The sequence below is a fragment of the Thamnophis sirtalis genome, unplaced genomic scaffold (genome assembly GCF_051295495.1).
Source record: "Thamnophis sirtalis isolate CommonGarterSnake01/CBP01778 unplaced genomic scaffold, rThaSir2_p1.2 scaffold_7, whole genome shotgun sequence".
Taxonomy (NCBI): Eukaryota; Metazoa; Chordata; class Lepidosauria; order Squamata; family Natricidae; genus Thamnophis; species Thamnophis sirtalis.
Window position 1 is genome coordinate 49,590,006 of NW_028261387.1, and position 15,317 is coordinate 49,605,322.

Genomic DNA, 15,317 nt, shown 5'->3' on the forward strand with positions numbered 1-15,317 from the left:
TATCTCCTCCCCCTTTTATATGCCAATGAATCAGGGGAAAGTCTGCCTGTGTCATATATGAATATTATCTAATTTCTCTGGACTTCAGCTCCTTTGCCTTCATAACAGCTCTTGCATATTTCTACCATTATAATCCTCACTTTCTATAGCCGATGTGCTAACTTCTTGTTATCTGCTGTTAGTTTTTCTTTTTTAAAGAACAATACATACATGCATGCATGCATGCATGCATGCATACATACATACTGTATATCTCTAGGATTTAAAGTATACAATTGGTAACTATCTAAGTCCGTGATGGCAAACCTGTGGCATCCTCTTCCAGGTTTCTGGCGCACATGCATGTGCCACGATCAGCTTCGTGTGCGTGGTAGCACTGGAAACTGAAAGAGCTGGTCTTCTGTTTTCTGGCATGGGCATGTACGCTGGCCAGCTGATCGTCGTGTGCGCATGCATGCCAGTAACCAGAAGACTAGCTGGCTGGCAAACATGCGCATGCCTGAAACCAAAAGTTCATTTTCTGGCACCAGCATGCCACCTAGCCAGCTCCTCTTCCAGGTTTGTGGCCCTTATGAGCTTCCCTTTTCGGCACTCGGTGCCAAAAAGGCTCGCCATCACTGATCTAAGTTATTATTGGAAGCCACATGTCTCTTAAGCATCTTCATAAAGCTATGGTTCAAGAATTCCTTATTGGGTAATTAAAGTGGGAGTTATGTAATATGAGCTACATGGAACATATTTCAGATGAGTTAAGGGAGAAAGGAGAAATTAGGTTACACAGGCAAATGTTTGCTCTGGTAACAATGGAGGTAGGCTATATTCCAAGAGGGTTCAATGATATTTGAAGAATATTTTAATAGAATTTTAGTTTATTATTGTTAGCTTTTTTGAAACACAATGTGCTAATTGTGTGTGTGCATGTGTAGGGTGTTTTAGATTGACTTGGAAATCAGTTGTATTATTTCTGGAAAGGCATCCAAAACAACCTTTTCCCCTTAAATAATGTTTGGAGTAGAAGTAAGAACTGTCAGAGTGAAGATACTTTTTTTTTTCTTCTCTATGGAGATTCTTAAGACATCTGGGTCCTGGTTATCACAAAGATGTTTTTTCAAGAGGCAACTGGACTTCCTTATTTTTCTTTGAAGATGTTTCACTTCTCACCCAAGAAGCTTCTTTAGCTTTTTCTTTTTCTTATTCCTCCCACTTGTATCTTCTGGGCTAGCATACAGCATAAAGTCCATTAAAAATGGAAGTCTTTGTTGGGTATTCCATCAATAACATAGGATTTAAAAAACTCACTTCCATCACATGGTAAATGGTTTTAATTAAAATACCCAATTAGGCAAATGGAATGGATACAATGCAAATCTAAATTTTTATTTTTCTTCAGATGGCTATTGCTGAGAAACATCTTTTAATTGCATGTGAAGATAATCAAGGATTTTATTTCTGTCTAATATGATATTATGTAACATCAATGTTTTAAAATACCTGCAAGAATTTCAAGAAAAATAAAGTTAGAATTTTGTTTGGGATATAGTAATTTAATAACACAAGTGGCTGAAATTCTTCTTCTTAATGAAATATTTCATTTCAAGTATTTCTGATTACTGGAGGGAAAATCAAATGTGGGTGCAGCATGAAAAATATTCTGTGCTTTTCTTAGTTTTCTAATTGTTGATAATAATTATAACAATTGATAATCAGTAGGTTGTTGATAAGCATGTAAAATCTGATTCCATTAATTTAGGGAAACAAGCCATCATGAAGCTTTTCTGAATAAAAAAAATCTGTTTCTGTAATAGTGTATTCAATGCTTTAAGAATGCCATATGTTTTCCCCTGCCCACTTTATTTAATGAAAAGCACTTTTTCTTGCAACAAATGCATCTAAACATGAAGACTGTATTTAGCTCACAGTTGGCATTTTCTCAATTAATCAGAATAGAATAGGAAGGGACCTTGGAGGTCTTCTAGTACAACCGCCTGCTCAAGCAGGAGACCCTGTATCAATTCAGAACAGTGACTGTCCAGTCTCTTCTTAAAAACCTCCAATGATGAAGCACCCACAACCTCTGAAGGCAAGGCGTTCCACTGGTTAATTGTTCTCACTATTAGGAAGTTTCTCCTTAATTCCAGGTTGCTTCTCTCCTTGATTAGTTGCCATCCGTTGTTTCTTGTTCTGCCCTCTGATGCTTTGGAAAACAAGTTGACCCCTCCTCTTTGTGGCAACCTCTCAACTACTGGAACACTGCTATCATGTCATCCCCCCCAGTCCTTTTTTTCTCTAGACTAGCCAACCCCAAATCCTGTAACCATTCTTCATATGTTTTAGTCTCCCTGCCTTGCACCATCTTGTGATAAACATTTTATCTAACTCTTTGTTATGAACAGCAGTATGATTTTCATGCCACAACAACATCACAAACTTAGAACAAATGTTTTCAGTACTGATGGATTTGTTGCCACAAATGGCTTGTTGACTGGAAGTGTTATTCACAAATGAACAAAGAGGAAATAGTGGTCAACCACGAAGTAGTTATGTGACTTGTTCTTGATCTTCCTTCTCCAGTAAGGATGAACACTCATTGAAGTTTTTGTTTAACAGGGCATCATGAATTATAGTGACCTAATTCTGACTTGTCTGTTTTGATTGTAATGTAGGCTATAAGAATAATAACCTTTGGGAACTTAAAGAAAGCAGTACTATTTCCTGCCCTTAACGAGGCATGTTAGGACAGGTGGCCCACAGACTAGAGTTTTTTCAAAGGATGGGAACAGTATTATGAAGCAATGAGTGAATGTTAAATGTATGCTTGGGTGGGAGGATGGTATCAAATCTCAATATGAATCTATGTTCAAAATATTTTGTAACATTATGTAATATTTTGTACAACAGAAAAGCCGAAATTTATTCTCGGGAATCCAGCTAGTGTGGCTATATTACATGTGTGAACAGTCACCATGGGCATCCATTAAATTGTGTTAAATGACAACTTGCTATCCCGAAGCTGTTCTGATTGTGCTGCTAGGTTTTCGTCGCCCAATTGCTGAGAACCCTTTTAAAATGGGAAACTCACAACATTCTAGGCAAAATCTTGAAACAAAGTATTTAAAACAAAATGAAATTCCCATTAAAACAAAAACAAAAGGATTGACAATTTATCCCCATTTATGAGTGTGATGTAACTGACTCACTTTGCCTGCTCTACCCTACTCTACCTTGCTACCAGCCACAAACAAATACGTGCAGCTTAAAAAAAGGTTTCCAACCTACAGCAATTGGTAAAAAGGTCCCACAGAACTTTCCAAAACAACATATGGCTTCAACTTGCAAATAACAAAATAGCATTTCCTCTTGCTTTCATTTCTCTCTGTGTGTGCGCGAATGTTTGTTGTATGTGTGTACATAACTCTTTGAATAATGTTCATTCACTAGCTTCAGTACTGATTTGGGGAGGTGGAATAAAAAAAAATCTGCTAATTGAATTACCTGTGAAATATAAAGTAGAATTTTGTATTTCTGTCTACAGCTTTCCATCTGTAGTGTTAACATCAACTTTTGTCCCAGGCTTGCTTCACTGTGTGCATTCGGACTTGGATAGAATTTTAGGATCTAAGCAACAATTTTTGTTGTTCTGATTCTGAGTACTTAAACTCTCTAGCTTTACTGAACCTGAAGAAAGTATATGTATTTTCATCACATCCACATATCTGGAGAATAAAGAATATGTATATTATCAGTGTATACATTATCTGTGCAAGTAGTTCCCCCCTCCCCCTAAACTCTCTCTTAGCCCACTACTTGACATCACCTGTAACCCATCTTTCTCTCTGTAGGTTCCAGTGTCTGTGGCTATGATGTCTCCTCAGATGATCACACCACAGCAGATGCAACAGATTCTGTCTCCACCCCAGCTTCAAGCCCTGCTGCAGCAGCAACAAGCAATTATGCTGCAACAGGTAAAGCAGCTTGCATTTGAGCAAACCTTTCGTGTGAGAGTCACAGAGGCTGACGTCTGTGTCTGAATTTCTCTCCTGCAAGTGCAATGTGTTTCCTGTTTGTAAATTTGCAGGATGGGCTGAAAACTACTGACTTGCCCAAAATTGTTGGAAGTAATAGTTGAATAAAAACATGAATGCTTGACAGAAAAGCCCAATTCTTTTCAGTTTAAAAGATTTTATTTGGGGGGGGGGAGTCATGGTGTCATGGGCTGAATATGTAGATTGCAATCTTTTGGATAATACAAATGTTGGAGATTTATAAAATCTCATGTGATCATGTGATCAAAATTCAGATGCTTGGCAACTGACTCATATTTATGAGTCATAAATATTTACGACGGTTGCAGTGTCCCAGGGTCATGTGATCACCTTTTGCAAACTTCTCACCAGAAAAGTCAAGGGGGAAGCCAGATTCACTTAACAACCGTGTTGCTAATTTAACAACTGCAGTGATTCACTTAGCAACTATGGGCAAGAAAGGTTGTAAAATGGGACAAAACTCACTTAACAAACATCCCACTTAGCAACTGTGATTGTAAGTCGAGGACTACCTGTACATCTTTCAATTAAAGATTTGTACTAAACAAATGAGGATTAAATGATAATATTGACTGTACTTAACAATATTGACTGTATATTTTGCATTCAAATTTCTTTCCAGACATTCTATTTCAAAGTTGTTGTTTTTTTTAAATCCATATAATGACAGTCAGTTTAAGAGCTACACAAAAAGCAGTTAGGTATAATTTTCATTTTGGTTTTGGTGACCAAGCATATTCTGTACTCTGGAGCTTTTCAAGTTCTGGCTTCTTCTGATTTACAGCAGCATGTTTATCATAGTAGTTTATAGCTGTAAAATATGCTTAATCCTATAAAGCTTTACATTAAAGCAGAGAGTTCCCTTAGGAAATATTTTCATCAACCACTATATAGAATTGGGAATCAGATGGGCATTTTTTAAAGTAAATATAAGTGAAGAAAATTATTAAAATAAGGGAGGCGATAAAAATCCCCAAGAAAAAACAACTGTTTGGACAAACATTTACACCAGGGAAGGGAGAGCAAACATAAAAACCACAGCATCCTCCACACCCTTCCTCCTGCCTTAAGTACCTGTTTATTTCAAACATGCTGATAAGGAGTCAAGGTTAGCCCCAGGGGAAGAACAAAAGGTAAACACTAACCTGGGTGGGGTCCTTCCCTCTCAGAGCCTTTTTGGAGCCAGATAGAGAAACACGTCTGACTGCAAATTAAACAGCCTGGACCGGAATAGCTGGCATTCTCTGTGAGAAGAAAACCAAACATCACACCTCTCACCTCTTGACCCAATGTTCTCAGAATCCCATATAGAGACCTGGTTTTGATTGGCTTTTGGGTAAACAAGGGAGGCTTTCCAAACCTGTTCAGCAGAGTTAAAGAGAAAGGTTTCTGCTGTCAGTACTGTCAAACACAAGCTGATAAGGACTCTCCCAGAATCCCCGGGGACATTCCTCAGAAGTCAGCTTTCCCCTGCTTCGCTCTACACCCTCCCCCCCCATTTGAGGAAATCTGTACTGGTCTCTCCTCCCCCTCCCCAAGAAAAGAAATTACATCTGCAAATCATATATTTTCATATAATGAAACTAAAACTGGCAGGCCTGAGAAAAGCTCAGAGTAATGCCATTTATCATACACTAAGCAAAATTGCACTGAAGAGATGAAATCCTTCATTGGGCTAAATATTAACATTTTGTGTATAAAATAATTAAGGAACTAAAACTGAAATAATTTAAAATTTAACATTCTGAATCTAGGAATAGTTACTAGTTAAAAGTTATTTTAATTTTAGTTTTGATTTGTAGTTTCTTTTGGAAAGAAAAAGGATAAAAATACATAATTTTAGTTTTTATTGAGGTAATATATAGATTAAATAAATTGAATTTTATTCCCAAATAATCTAATCAAAATTGCACCTGAAAATAAGTATTATTAACCTAGAAATGGCTCGCTGTCCAAAATATTAAAACTTGTATTTAGACAACATAAGTACAAAATCACATTGCCAATATTTCTCAACTTTGGCAACTTTAAGATGTGTGCATTTTAACTCCCAGAATTCCCCAGCTAGCATACCTAATGACATAGAATAGTTTATATAATTAGCTTCATTCAGTACTTATTAAGTTTGCTAAACAATAATAGGTATACATTTTTACTCTGGCCACTAAAACTCATTATTAGAAAACTTAAGTGCTTGTAAAAACAGATTCATACATTGGTTTATCTATATAGATTAGCTAGTTTTCCAAAGCTTCTTTTAACTGAAGTTCACAAGTTGCAAAGAACTTTCCAGAAACAAAAACTAATAATTTAAAGCAGAATATTTGGGTTTCTTAAGTCCAAAAAGAAATACATGTCTATTTGACTTGTGAGTGGTTGCTAAATTCACATGATTTAGAAACAAGTTTACTAGCTGTGGCCCAGGAAAAGCCATAGCTTGTGAACCAGCCAGATATGAAAATAAGTATTCCTAATGACTTCAGGCAACTGGTTTCCAGAGACAAGGCCTCGAACACCATATTTTATTAAAATGTTATAAAAATAATTCCAGGAACTCCTACAGGAAGGGAATAGAACCTAGAACCTGTAATTTGCCCCTAAATCTTTTGACATAATTTTAAATTCTCATCCCCAATGATAGCCAAAGCTTTTTTTTATAAGCAATTACATATACATGTATTCAGGCCCTTCCAGAAAATTGTGTCTACCTTTTTCTTTAAACTTTAAGCTCCTTTAAGGGAAAAACCTGTTTCTTTTCCATAAGCATTGCATATAGTACAAATTATTCTTTGTGGTCTTTAATGATGTTTGGGACTCCTCTGCATGAAGCCCCTTCATCGGCCTGTGTCACAAGGCTTCTACAGTTGTTTTATACCCGAACTGATTAACTTGTGGCGAGTTGCAATGTAGGAGTAAACCATGCAAAAAAGTGTTTTCCGCATTAACTTCTAAGCTGTGTAGCATGTTTCCCACCAGCAAAACTCTTACCTTGTCTCAGTTTTTGGCTGTTCCTGCCACCTTGCTGAAGTCACCATGACACCCTACCAATCTTCCGACATGGGCTTTAATGAGCAGATTTTTTTTTCTTTCATTGTAAAGCATACAGGTGAGACAAGAAAAAATGCAAAACAGTTGGAAAAAGCATTGGTTGACTCTGGATATTGCAGTGCTAAGGACACTTGCAAGATGGAACAAAAATGTTTTTTTTTTTAAATTAGAAGATCCCAGTGGCTGTGCACCCCGAGATACTAAATCAAAACTCAAAGGAACAAAATGTTTGAGACCCTCTCACTTTTGCTGCTTATTTTACCATAGCTACTATACTATGCCCTTAGTTTGTTATTTTCATAAAAGTCAGTCTGCTGAATTTATTAGATTCCTATTGTACTCAGTGGTTTATTATGTGTTTATCTCAAATATGATTGAACTTTTACATTATGGGTTTTAAAGTGTTAGAACTTGTATAGACCTGTAACTTAAAGGCAAGTATAAATGTTTTAATAAGCAAAATAAATAACATTTGGTCTAATGTGAATATAAACATTATTTAGGCAAGAATGATTTTTCTTCTGTGACTTCATCCTGTTGAAACAATATTTGTCTACAATAATGCCAGATAAGCCCTGAGAACTAATTATATCCAACAAGACTTGTTTGGGTCAAATCCCCTCCAAACCTTCCTATTAAAAAAATTGTTATCATTTTAATTCATCAAAAAGGGAAAATTAAATAAATGACTCATTGAATAAGTTAAATTAAAACAAATATACTTTCTGTCTTGGGCCCTACATTTTTTTCCTCCTACTTTTTCTAATTTGGTGTGCTGCAAGTGGAATGCCATGTACCCCATGCGGTAGTTCCTCCAAAGTTCAATATCTCTGAAATATGGCATAATGCAGTTCCATGTCAATTCATTTCTGGTCAAAAAAGACGTAAAAATATCTCCTCCTGCTCTCTTTCCTCTTCAGTCTGTTTCTCTTGCCCCAAATAATGATTGGCAAGAGAAGGTTACAGCCTAGGTCTCATGTAATTCAATAAAATGTTAGTGAGTCATATTCCTTCAGTTCTGGGAACACTTCTTTTGATTGACTCTTCTAGTCTGTTGACATGTATTCTCTACACCCTCTAGAAAAATATTGCAGTTGGCTATCTGCTTTCATTTCAAGTTCTGTATTTTGGGGAAAATAATTTCCATGTCCTCTTTCTCAAAAAAGAAATGTTCATGGGAAGATCAGATTTCATAAAGTTATCAAGGTTTTGGTCTCTGGGTCTATCTGAGAATAGAAATGTTAGTGGCCCATTTTCAATAATTATTGTGACTTTCGGTAATTATATGCTAAAAGAGCAAAAAGAAGTAAACATATTTGTTTGACTGACTTATTTTATGGTTCTATTCATTATAATCTTATAGGCTAGGGCTGTCAAACTCAATTTCATTGAGGGCCGCATCAGGGTTGTGTTTCACCTCAGGTGGGCTGTGGTGGGGGTAGCCAAGGTGGGGATGGCCAGCTTGATATCACTCGTGTCAGGAGCCTATGGTGGCCTGAGCACTCTGCCAGCAAAAATGGGCTCCCAATCTCTGTTTTCAGCTGGGACGATCTCCTGCAACCTTCTGCCAGTGAAAACTGAGCTCGGGAGGGCCGCAATACGGTACCATGGGCCAGTCCTTCTCTGTTTCCAGGGTAGCTCCACAGACCAGATCTAAGCACCCCATGGGCCGGACCCAGATCACGGGCCTTGAATTTAATACCCCTGTTAGGACCATAATATCTTTATGGTGTGCTTGCATCTTATTAATTATTAATGTAGAGCATTAAAGGACTGCAACACCAACTTTATCATCATTTTTTTCTATTCTTTTTCTCTTATCTTTTCTTCAGCTTCAGGAATACTACAAGAAGCAACAGGAACAGCTTCACCTACAGCTTCTGACTCAGCAACAAGCTGGAAAGCAGCAAGCCAAAGAGGTGGGGTTTTTCTTTGAGTTAGGAAGATACTTTGCAAAAAAAAAAAAAATCTGCAGAAAATAAAAAAATAATTGAGGGGAACACAGATTTGCTAAAAAAAATTGCATTGCTCCGCATGCAAAATAACAGATTCTTCTTTTTGAGAGAATAAGATGGACTATCTTTGGTTATTCAGTATAATTTAATTTTAAAAAATCATCAAATTACTGCCTCTGTTGTAACCTATGTTTTGCAATAAGCAAGTTTAACTGACTAATTCACTGTTTAGATAAACATTTTGCAGGGATTCACAATAATTGGCTCTCGTTTAAGAGATTTATCTGCCTTGAGTTCACGATTTTTGCTGTAGAATTCTAAAATTAAAAATACTTGTACCACTCCTGCTATTGGTACTTTTGCCAGAAGGATCATCATAATGCAAAGTGTTTCTAGCAGTCGTCATGTTACCTGAGAAACATGAATTGAAACTCTATGTTAATCTGGAAAATCTACTATATTCATCTTAATGATCCAAGGAAAACTAAAAGGGTTACCTGTTAGACCCAGGAAACAATAACTTTTCAGAATTCATATACCTATGTTATGCTGCTATTGTTTATGATTAACTTAACAATAGATAGTTTTATGTTAGATCCAAGATCAAACGGTAGCATACAGAGCAAAATCTCCTTCCATTTTCCTTTCAGCATGGTTAAGCGAGGTTGAAAGATAATGTCTGGCCCAAAGTCAACCCATGAGGTTATGTGGCCTTGAACCCAGATTCCCAAGATCCTTTGCAATACTGTAATCATTACAATATATTGACTGGCATAGAGTTAAAATGAAGTATGTTGCAAGAAAGTTTAGTACATTCCACAAACTTTCTGTATGGCACTTCTTCTCAGTCTACAATTGGGGGTCTATTGATGATAGAGATTTTGCTCTGTATGCTACCTTCAAGTGATCCCTAATACAAGTACCAAAATTGCCAAAATTCCACGTTGTTGTATTTTGTGAAATTTTGTTGTCCTGCTCTGAAACTTTTGACCAGCTATATTTGTTTAAAAGTATAATTTCCTATAAAATCACATTTGTTGACAGGGCATCTATGCCGTGATACCTGCAAATGCATGCCTTCAGTTTATGTGGCTTTTTGGATGAGAAGTATAACGTCTTCAAAGTTCAGTTGCCTCTTGAAAAAACACCTTTGGGATAACTTTAGAAATGTTGCTTTCTTTGAATTGAAGGGGGGAAATGTTGGCAGGTATAAATTTAGTCCTGTCATCACATATTGTGCCTAAGCTAGTACTTACCTTGTTGCTTTTTACTGATGCATTTGAAATGCTAAAATAGATTCAGGAAATCTTGCAATCCTAATTTCTACTGTAACTCCAGAAATCTTGAGAATGAGAATTTTCAGAAAGAATCTTGTCCCTGACAGTTGTCCCAGTATACCACCTGATACAACATGGTTAATCTAGGAGGGGAGCAGCACATGAGGATTGGCCAGCAAGTAACCTGGGCATCAAATTAATGAAGTGCTCCTGTCAGTCCACAGTGTCACGCTGAAACTCCTCTTGATGTGCTCATAAATCAAAGTGATTGAGCCTGTTACCCCAGTAACTGCACCCACTCAGCTGCATCTAATGTAAACAGAGCAGACAAAATGCTTTAAGAAATTCAAACCCCATCACCAGGGAAAAGATCAGGGATCAAAGAACATAGAGTTGGTGCAACAAGAAGTGAAGGTAAAAATCTGGGGTTTAATCCTAAATAAACGCTTTCTATAGATACCTGCAAGTATTAGAGGAAGAAAGGATTGTAAACAGTAGGATCAGTACACCGGTAATTGCCAGTGACTGGCAGAGTAAGCTTCAATAATTATTTTCTTGGGTTTTAAGATTTTTATCAGTGTGCAGATAAGCTTCTTACTTCATTGGTTCTATTAAAAGTGCATGGAGGATGATCTCCAAAAATGAAAATGCCCACAAATTGTGACAACAGAAAATATTGGTATATGCTTCTAAGGCAACATCAGATTAGCTGTTTAGTTCTAGTGATCAGGGAGAAATCTTGGAGTAATGTGGATTAATAAAAATAATACAGAAGAACAAGGGAAGTGTACCTAATGTGCTGGGCTTAGTAAAATTACCAATATTTCAAATTCCTAATAAATTTCCAACAACTCCTTAGGAAAAAAGTATGGTAGTTTAAATTATGTGACTTACCATACTTTTTTATCCAAAGGATTTAACATTCGGATAGTTTTTTAAAAAAAAATTAGGTGCACTGTGGGTTAGTTTGGCTGTACAACCTTTGAGAAGTAGGGAGAATTTGAGTTCAATAAAATTAGTTATTCAAAAAAAATTCATCCACCATAAATAATCTTATATTCTACCTATATGCTTATGACAGTCTCTCATTTAGAAGGAAACTCACATACTATAATTTGAAAGAAAATAAATATTAAAGACACTTCCAAATGAAGCTTTTATTGTACAACTGTCTGCTTCACTCATGCAGCTTTATATCAATGGGAGGAATCCAAGTATCACAATTATCAATTTATTACCTCCCCATAGTTTTCCATTGCTTTTATTTTTCTTAATATATAATATATAAAATCCCATGTATAATCCATGTAGGAGGATAAACCAGAATAGCTTGGCCTCTTGACTGATGAGTGCTGAAAGCTATTCTTCTATTGTTCTGGAAACATCTGAAAAGGAGGCTTCTTCTTGAACATAAAGAAGGTATATAAGAAAAGCATAATAAAAAAAAATTAATCATTCAAATGCACTTTCTCATTTTCCCTAAGTTAATTCAAGGCCTAAAAACCAAGGTACAGCTAGCCCTTGACTTACAATGGTTCATTTAGTGACCATTCAAAGTTACAACAGCACCGGAAAAAGTGACACATAACTGTTTTTCACGCTGACGACAGTTGTAGCATTCCCATGATCGCATGATCATGCTTGGCAACTGATGCATATTTGGCCCAATGTCATGTGATCACCTTTTGCAATCTTCTGGCAAGCAAAGTCAATGGAGAAGCCAGATTCACTTAATAATCATGTTACAAACTTAACAACTGCAGTAATTCACTTAACAACTGTAGCAAGAAAGGTCGTAAAATGGGGCAAAACTCATTTAACAAATGTCTCACTTGGCAAAAGGAATCTCGGCTGAATTGTGATCTTAAGCTAAGGACCACTTGTAATTATAACTCGATTATAAAATTAATAGGCTTGGGTTTTACTGAATTTGTAGTAAGAGGAAAGTTTATAATTGTGGGGAATCACCAAGAATGTCAGTCTTTATAATAATCTTGTTTCTTGAACTTGAACCATACTTACTATAAACACAAGATCATCTTTGGCTGATGCCAGGATGTATTCTCATTAAAAATGATACTTAATAAATCTTGTAAGTGTTCTTGGGGGGAGGGGAGAAACATAGAGAAGAGACTGGCAAATGTTCTTGCCCTGCTCATACTCTTGTTCTACTTTTGTTGATTGGGAAGGCCTGCAGAGAGCCTGGAATTTATTCAATTTATGTAGTTTCAATTTTCTCTGCATTTGAGAACTAAAGCAAATGAAGCAAATTGCTGGCAGTGTAGTCACAAAGGAGAGGGCTGGAGTTCCCTCTTTTTTTCTCCAGGCCACTTAGTGCAATTGTCTCACCCATAAAAATGGCTTAACATGAATGCCTAACCTTTTCTTGGTGTACAGTAGTGGTTAAGATACTCGCCTAGAAACTAGAAGACTCTGATTTTTAATCCCACCGTAATCATGAAAACCAGTTGGCCCAGTAACTTTCTCTCAGCCCAACTGACCTCACAGATTGTTGTGGGGAAAATAGGAGGAGGAAGGAGTATTCATATGTTTGCTGCACTGAGTTTGCTGCCTTTAGTTATTTATATAAAAAGTAATGAAGAAAGTTTTTTTAAAGACCTTTTTTTGCTTTCCTGCCTGCAGTACAATCCCTGCCCAGGGGCTGCCCCTTCCCATTTTGATTTCTTTTTGCTAAAAGTCCTAATGATTCATTGGAAAGGAATTCAGCCCAAATCAAAAGTGAATGAACTTTTCTTGATATAGGCACAATCCGTAATGATGTATTCTATTTTGTTCTCGAAAACTACTAGTCAAATGCTTTCAAAATGAAATGATAGACAAATTTAATGTTTGGGGCTTTGAGTATGTCATGTGTTAATACTACCAGTTCTCGATTCTCTGAGGCCCTCTTCAGACTGACGCTGCTGCAGGTCTCTGTGGCTTCTTAAGCCCTCTTAGCTGCTCTGCTCATTAGAGTATACATAATCCTCGAGAAGAGGATAGGAAGAAAAGAATTGTGACAGAAAAGAGCTACATTGGAGGATGTGTGCTTTTGCTTTTGTCAAAAAATTGTTGTCCATTACAGTGTTGCTTATAAAATAAATATTAAAAACCTGTTTCTGATGGTGCTTATAAAATAAACCTTGCTAATGTAGACTTGTGAATATTTTGGCAATGGCTATTACTACAGAGGGCCAGATTTCAGGGATAAAGCTTAAATGAAGAAGCTGGGCCATTGGAAGGCTACCCATGCATCAGGGATGAATTAATTATAGCAAAAAATGAGATGGAATAACAGTGTTACAATCCTTGTTTTTTTATAACATAACTAACTATATAGGGTGAGTGGAAGCATCACGGCACCCTGGCATGGTACTAACAAGAAAATGGATCACAATTAAAGAGTAAATACCTGTGATTATCTTTGTAGCAGCATTTTTATGCTTACATATACATTGTATTAGCCCTATAACAATATGGACAATTTGATTAAAAAATCAGTTCTGAAATGGCTACAAAACAAAAATACATATATAGTATATAGATTATACTCAAAGATTGTTAGGATGATTTATAATATTTTGTATGCTGCCCACCCCTTTAATGGCTCAAGACAGTTTACAGGACTCAGGGCCAGTGGCAAGTGCACTTTGCTTTCTGTATGCTTTCATCTGATTGCAACACTCCAATGTATACTGTATGTTGTAACAAATCTAAAGCAATTAAACAATAGGGGTAGTTAAAAATGGGAAAAATTGTTTGGAATCTTTAATTAAAACTTCATTATCCCTGCATCATTAATATCTAGCACATCTATGTACTTGATTGCTTCCATATGTAATTCAAGGTGGCATAACTAGGATTCTCATGTATGAAAGTGATATAGTACATCAAATCAATTAATATTGAATGTTCCCTTTTATTTTGAAACCTCCATTGGTTTCTCGTGTATTCTCATTTCCAGAATATGTGCGGCCCAGGCAGTGCTGAATTTCTGCACAAAAGAGGAGCTTTCTTGCCTTTAAAAGCCTCTTGGGAGACTGCTTGTATGCACAAGCTTTTGGCATTCATAGGAGTTTAATCTATATATGTTTAAGGTGGATAGCTTCTCCTGACATATAAGATGTTTTGTCTCTTATAACAATTCAAATAACAGATTTAATGGAAAGGCTCATTTGAGAGAGAGAAAAAGAGAGAGAGAGAGTCAGCATTTTCAGTGCTCCGCCAAGCAAGCTCACTGTCTTCTCTTCCGCCACCCTCCCTTCGTTTCTGCCGCTATGATAGATCAAAGGCTTTCAGTCTTGGTTATATGCTGTGTAGCCACGGAGGATAAGAGATCAGAATTGTGAGCTGTGCTAGCTATAGCTAAAGCTGAGATCGGGCTGCTTATGCAAGACCTGAGGGGGGAAAAAATAGAAGGCCTGTGCTTTGGAAATGAAAATGTGTTTTAATTTCTTTCTTTTGTTTTCCAGCAGCCATTAGGGAATAAGCAGCTGGCATTCCAACAACAGCTCCTGCAGATGCAGCAGCTGCAGCAGCAGCACCTGTTAAACCTCCAGCGACAAGGGTTGGTCAGTTTACAGCCAGGACAAGGCACCGTTCCTCTGCAGACCCTGCCACAAGGTAATGCACACAAGCCTCCTTGTTCTTTAATTGCTGTAGGGAGAACCCACCCAGCCATTGCGGCAATTATCTTTGCCAGTTGGTTTTCAGCTAATTTTAAAAGCTGCCTGTTGTCCATGTACTTGAGGCCTGATGCTTGCTACAGTTTTACGTTTTGCTGTCAAATAGCTGTCAGTAAAAGCATTGTTAAATTGCAGTGCACTGGGCATTTAATTCAGGAGCAGTTCAAGGACTACCTGAAGATGTGCTGCTGATAGTAATGGGAGATAACTGGGCCTAATGCACCTTTCATGAAAAACAGTCACTGGCAAGTAGTAGCAGCTCCTCCTGGGTGCTGCTGCTGCTGCTACTTTTTCTATAGAAAAAGAGAA

At 36.9% G+C, this 15,317-nt stretch overlaps 1 protein-coding gene across 6 annotated transcripts in view; it reads left to right on the top strand.

The window, feature by feature from the left end:
- FOXP4 (forkhead box P4) overlaps positions 1 to 15,317 on the top strand; it is a 175,442-nt gene that overhangs the window by 107,499 nt on the left and 52,626 nt on the right. For 5 of the 6 annotated variants that reach the window (XM_014064162.2, XM_014064163.2, XM_087719962.1 and 2 more), the window contains 3 exons: positions 3,840 to 3,962; positions 8,924 to 9,010; positions 14,796 to 14,946. In XM_014064162.2, coding sequence (XP_013919637.1) covers positions 3,840 to 3,962; positions 8,924 to 9,010; positions 14,796 to 14,946 — 361 coding nt within the window. The remainder of the gene's footprint in view (positions 1 to 3,839; positions 3,963 to 8,923; positions 9,011 to 14,795; positions 14,947 to 15,317) is intronic. The other variant, XM_014064164.2, reaches the window with a different exon arrangement.